Source organism: Apaloderma vittatum, unplaced genomic scaffold (assembly GCF_000703405.1).
Source record: "Apaloderma vittatum isolate BGI_N311 unplaced genomic scaffold, ASM70340v1 scaffold7750, whole genome shotgun sequence".
Classification (NCBI taxonomy): domain Eukaryota; kingdom Metazoa; phylum Chordata; class Aves; order Trogoniformes; family Trogonidae; genus Apaloderma; species Apaloderma vittatum.
This window is the reverse complement of record NW_009694982.1, coordinates 1-6,005: the sequence shown is the minus strand read 5'-3', so window position 1 is coordinate 6,005 and position 6,005 is coordinate 1. Positions and strand designations below refer to the sequence as shown.

Sequence of the window (6,005 nt, the reverse complement as noted above, 5' to 3'; positions counted from 1 at the left end):
TCCTTAAACATCTCCAGTGACGGTGACTCCATCCCTTCCCTGGGCAGTGCATTCCAATGCCTGAGCACTCTCCCCATGAGGAAATGTTTCCTGAGATCCAACCTAAACCTTCCCTGACGTAGTTTCAGGGAAATGTAGTTTTCACAGCCTTCCCTTCATCCACTAGACAGGTCACCCAGTTATAGAAGGAGATGAGCTTGGATCAGGCAGGACCTTCCTTTCCTAAACCCATGTTGACTGGGCCTGATACCATGGTTGTCTTCTCCATGCCTCTTGATGGCACTCAGGGTGATCTGCTCCATAACCTTGCCAGGCACCAAGGTCAGGCTGACAGGTCTAGAGTTCTCTGGATCCTCCTCCTGGCCCTTCTTATGGATGGGCATCACGTTGGCCAACCTCCAGTCATCTGGGACCTCCCCAGTCAGCCAGGATTGGTGATAAATGATAGAGCGCGGCTTAGCCAGTTCTTCTGACAGCTCCCTCAGCACCCTGGGGTGAATCCCACACGGACCCATGGACTTGTTGGGATCTAAGTGGCACAGCAGGCACTGACTTCTTCCTCCTGGATTACAGGAGGGGTATTCTGTTCCCCCATCCCTGCTGCCAACTCAGGAGCACAGTTGCCCTGAGGACAGCCAGTCTTCGTGTTGAAGATGGAGGCAAAGAAGGTATTAAGTACCTCAGGCTTTTCTTTACCTCCTGTTACTATGTTCCCCTCCTCATCCAATAAGGAACAGAGATTTTCCCTGACCCTGCTTTTGATATTAATGTATCTATGAAAGCACTTTTTGTTATCCTTTACAGAGATGGCCCTAACTGAGCTTTTGCTTCTGTAATTCTCTTTCTGCACGACCTTACAATATCTTTAAATGCTTCCTGATTCACTTGCCCCTTTTTCCAGAGTTGATATGCTTTTTTTTCCCTGGAGTGCTTGCAAAAACTCCCTGCTCAACCACATTGGTCTTCCCTGACGGCTCATTTTACGGCGCACAGGGACACCTTGCTCCTGTGCCTTCATTCTTAAAGTAAGCCCAGCCTTCCTGGGTCGCTTTGTTTTTAAGGGCTGATTCCCAAGAGATGCTTTGAACCAGCGTCCTGAATAGTCTGAAGTCAGCCCTCTGGAAGTCCAAGTCCGAGAATCTTCTGAGTTGCAATTGTCGTAGACAATTTTCTGCGATTGCAGAAGAGAGGAAATGGATAAGCTCAGTGGATCACTGAGAACTTTCCCACTGAGCAGATGTTATTTATTTCAACTCGTTAATAATTAATGGGAATGTTTAAGTAGCGATCGCATTGTTTTACTGGAAAACGCCCATTTGACTTAGTGGTTTTGGAGGTTTAATTTGCCATACACTTTACAAATAGTGCTCTGTCTTCTGCCACTGTTTTAGTGAATTGGATGAAGAATGCTTGTGAGTCTGCTTCAGATCTAGCTCTTCTTGCAGGTATCTTTCCCTGGGAGAACATGATCGAAAACGTTTGGAGGATGATGAGGACCGCCTGTTGGCAACGCTGCTGCATAATATGATTGCTTATATGCTTATGATAAAGGTGACTTCTTTTTCTTTTTAGTAGGTCACTGCTCAGATTTAAGCAGCATATTTTGCTGATGGTGTCTTGAAACCATACATTTCTGTTCACAGAGCCCAGAACAGTGAAGTCTAAAACAATGTTATCAAACATCTCCTAATCTTAATGAAAAAAACGCTTCAGCTGGGAAAAGTGGTGTACATGCAACTTGTGCTTGTACTGCTGGGCTAAAGAGACTATAGTATGACTGAGCTGGAGATCAGTTGTTTTGTTGTCTTAGCAATAGAAACCAAGTTATGTTGATTTTGGAGCTGCCACCTGTTAATAGAGAAGAGTATGTAACTGTCTTTGTATCTGCTGCCCAGGTGAACAAGAATGACATTAGGAAAAAGGTGCGTCGTCTAATGGGAAAATCACATATTGGATTGGTGCACAGCCAGCAAATAAATGATATTCTAGACAAACTTGCCAATCTGGTAAGTAAAGCAGTGATGAGTGATGTATCTGTGAGAGGTACAGTGGAGGAAAAAGTTATCTGAAAATTCTTCTATAAATGCTCTGCAACGCTGATTTAAAAATATTAAAAATAATTAAGTATTCAATACTGCCTTTACATATATAGAATAAAGACTGTGATTGTATGACCCCATTTATAATATTATAATGATATGCAGTTACCAATTAAAACTGCAGTACAAATATATATATATCATGACACTCTAGTACTATACAATGCTAATATTTTCTTAATATCACTTTTGTGGGCAGGAATCTTTATTCTTACTATGACTGCAACAAGTGTTTAGTTTTTCGTTGGTTTCCAGGTTATTATAAGACTTCTAGCAATAGATTTCTAACAAAACTGTTTCCACTATCAGCTGCCATGAAGAATACACCTTATGTCCTGTAGTATGCATTAAGAATATAAGCTAACAAGTTAATAAAAGTAGCCAGCTTTTCATACAGCTGTCACCAGAGTGGATGCAAGTTAGGCCCTTCAAAGGGCTAATTTTTCAAAGCAGTTTTAGGTTTGGAAGTTAGTTTTATGCACAGAAAGGACACAACATTGTCTTACAATTAATAGGGGAAAAAGCAGACCAGTTTACTGCAATGTTACTGGAATCCAGGCACCCGACTAGTGTGAATGTTGTTGTATGCTGTTATAACTCACATGGTCACACTTGTTGAAACTAAATTTGTCACACTTGTTGAAACTAAAGTTACTAGAGTATGTCGCTTAAGACCTTGTCCAAAATTGCCTCCAATCAACTGTGTTAAAAATATTTCCTTTTTCTCTTATTTGTTGAAAATGCTCCTAGTGTCACACAGTTGACTTTTTTTTTTTCCAGTAGATCAGAATAAATTGGTTTCAAAGTTCGTTAATGATTGCATTTTTTTTTTATATACAGAATGGACGGGAACTGCCTGTGAGACCCAGTGGCAGCCTGCGGGAGACCCCGGGGGCCCCCCGCCACATCAAGAAGCAAACTTTTGTAGTACATGCTGGGACAGACACAACAGGAGACATATTTTTCATGGAGGTAGAGACAAGAATAATATTAATGCATGTAGTAGCATTCAATAAATGATTTTTAGAAATCCTGTGTAATGTTTTGTGCTCCCAGGTATGTGATGATTGCATTGTGCTGAGAAGCAACATTGGAACTGTGTATGAACGTTGGTGGTATGAGAAGCTCATCAACATGACCTACTGCCCGAAAACAAAAGTGCTGTGCCTCTGGCGGAGGAATGGTCAGGAGACACAACTGAACAAGTTCTACACAAAGAAGGTACACGTCTTTTTTAAAACACACCATACTGAAGGAAAGCTACATAGAACAAACATGGAAATCATAGAATCTTTAAGGTTGGATAAGACCTCTAAGATCATCAAGTCCAACTATCAACCCAGTACTACCGTGCTGTCGTGGTTCAAACCGACTGCCCAGACCGACGACAAAGAACCATGAGGTCACTCTTTCATTCCTTCCCTCACTCTCATCTCCACAGTGATGTAAAGGGAGAAAATTTGACTAAAAAGGCTCAAGGATTGAGATTAAGGACAGAGAGGGTAATAATCTGCCGCGTAAGGTGACAAGTTAAAACTAGAGAGACTTGGGGAGAAAACGTAAATTTAATTTACCACCACCATTTACAGAGCAGGATAGTGAGAGGAAATACATAAATAAATACAACCCGATCATAAATACACTCATCCTATTGCTAGTAACTTGGGAGAAGAGACCAACACCCACCTCGCTACAACCTCCTTTCAGGTAGCTGTAGAGAGCAACGAGATCTCCTCTCAGCCTTCTCTTCTCTAAACTAAACAATCCCAGCTCACTCAGCCGCTTCTCAAAAGACTTGTTCTCTAGACCCCTCACAAGCTTCATTGCTCTTCTCTGGACCTGCTACAGCACCTCAATGTCTTCCTTATACTGCGATGCCCAAAACTGAATACATTACTCAAACTGTGGCCTTGCCAGTGCTGAGTACAGGGGTATGATCCTTACTCCTGATAGACACACTATTTTTGATCCAAGCCAGGATGGCCTTCTTGGCCAGCTGGGCACACTGCTGACTCCTGTTCAGCTGACTCTCCACCAGCAGCCCCAGATCCTTCTCTGCCAGGCAGCTCTCCAGCCACTCCTCCCCAAGCCTGTAGTGTTGCTGGGGGTTGTTATGACTGAAGTGCAGGACCTGGCACTTGACATTGTTGAACCTCATGCAGTTGGCCTTGGCCCATCAATCCAGCCTGTCCAGATCCCTCTGCAGAGCCTCCCTACGCCCCAGCAGATCAACACTCCTGCTCAATTTGGTTTCATCTGTGGTCTTAATGAGGATGCACTCAATCCCCTCGTCCGGATCATTGATAAAGACATTAAACAAGGCTGGCCTCCAAACTGAACCCTGGGGAACAACAGATCCTTTGTATGTCATGTTCCATGTTTAACCAAAAGACAGCATTATCTCTCAGCACAGGCTGCTGAACTGCATTGGCTGTTTAACAGCACTGACATCTGAAGTGGTCATTATGCTTTGTTATTTACCTGAAGACAGCAGTAGAGGAGGATGTAATTTAAGGAATTACATGTGTGCCTTTTACTTGTTTTACATCGGTATTAGTAAATATTGTGTGAGCTTGCAGGCTTATAAATGTAGTAAAAATATTGGGGTAGGTTCTTGTGGAAGAAGCTAAATAAAACTATGTTTTAGTAATTAATTATGTCAATTGTAATCGCAGACCCAAATGGACAAAATAGACAAAACTTTTTCTCCATGGGCCCGTGTTTGATTATTATTTTTGTATGTGCCTACATTCTCCACTAATGTGAGAGACATTTTCTTCTCCTTATGAATGATTGAGGTATAAAGAAATTGCTTAAACCTACTGGGAAAACTCCAGTAATTCCTACACAATAACCAGCAAACAAGAAGTAAGATTCGTAAATGCAAGTAATTTACTGAAAGGATATTATCTTTGAGATATATAAAGGGATTAGATTTCTGCTTAAAAAACCTGATTTTACGTAGACCAGGTCATCATAGTGCAGGTGCGAATACAAAGGGAAGAAGGGTGAAAGCGGAAGGCTGCAAAAGTTAATTGGAAGATTGGTTGCATGTATCTTGGGGTTTGGATGGAAATTTGTCTTAAATTTTACTCTGAGATTATGGCTTAACTACTATTTGATACTAGAGGGAGGTGTTGGAGAAGATGAATAGAAGACTATGGCATAAGGAAATTGATATGAATTACAGAAAGATAGATCATATGAGCTTGACCACTAAGATTGATTGCCGGAAGCTGACAGAAAAGTAGAGATTGTGATACTGTTTTGAGGCTTTCTTTGCGCTAGGAAACTGAGTGAACTTGGTTAGATTGCTCACGGGTATGTACTAAGCCGTGATCTCTTCACTAGCTTGTGCTGTGTTACGATACGAAATAGTTTCTCTGTCAATTTGGAAAATAGATATAAATGCTATTTAGCCATAGGCTTTTTGTTGTTATGCAACATATGAGACTTGTTTTTTTTTCACAGAATCTTAGAATCCTGCCCTTCTTGTCCCTTAGTAATTTGGAAGAATAACATTGTGTTACTATTCTTTTTAGTGTCGGGAATTATACTACTGTGTAAAAGACAGTATGGAACGAGCAGCAGCAAGACAGCAAACCATTAAACCAGGTACCAGATTTTGCCTGTTGGGAACATTTGTTGTTTAATCTGCAATTACCGTATTATTTTGTTTGCGTTAGTGAAACTACAGTGATGAATTTGCAGCTTTCTGCAAACTTTCAGTGCACAAACCTTTTCTGTATTGAAAAGTCTCATACTGGTGCATGTCAAAAGATGCAGTTAACCCAATGTTCTTATATCAGTATAACTTCTCTGGTTTAGACTTCCTTCTTTGTTTCACATCATCACCTGGGACATGATAGTATAATTATACTTTATATATACTTTATTTTTATATAT

The 6,005-nt window shown here is 41.1% G+C and overlaps 1 protein-coding gene across 1 annotated transcript in view; it reads left to right on the top strand.

Moving 5' to 3' along the window:
• The window catches only part of MADD (MAP-kinase activating death domain), a 44,674-nt gene extending 38,922 nt beyond the window's left edge, over positions 1–5,752 (top strand). The window contains exons 27-31 of the mRNA XM_009869488.1: positions 1,446–1,551; positions 1,896–2,006; positions 2,940–3,071; positions 3,156–3,320; positions 5,642–5,752. Of these exons, the coding sequence (XP_009867790.1) occupies positions 1,446–1,551; positions 1,896–2,006; positions 2,940–3,071; positions 3,156–3,320; positions 5,642–5,752 (625 nt within the window). The remainder of the gene's footprint in view (positions 1–1,445; positions 1,552–1,895; positions 2,007–2,939; positions 3,072–3,155; positions 3,321–5,641) is intronic.
• The last annotated feature ends 253 nt before the right edge of the window (positions 5,753–6,005 follow it).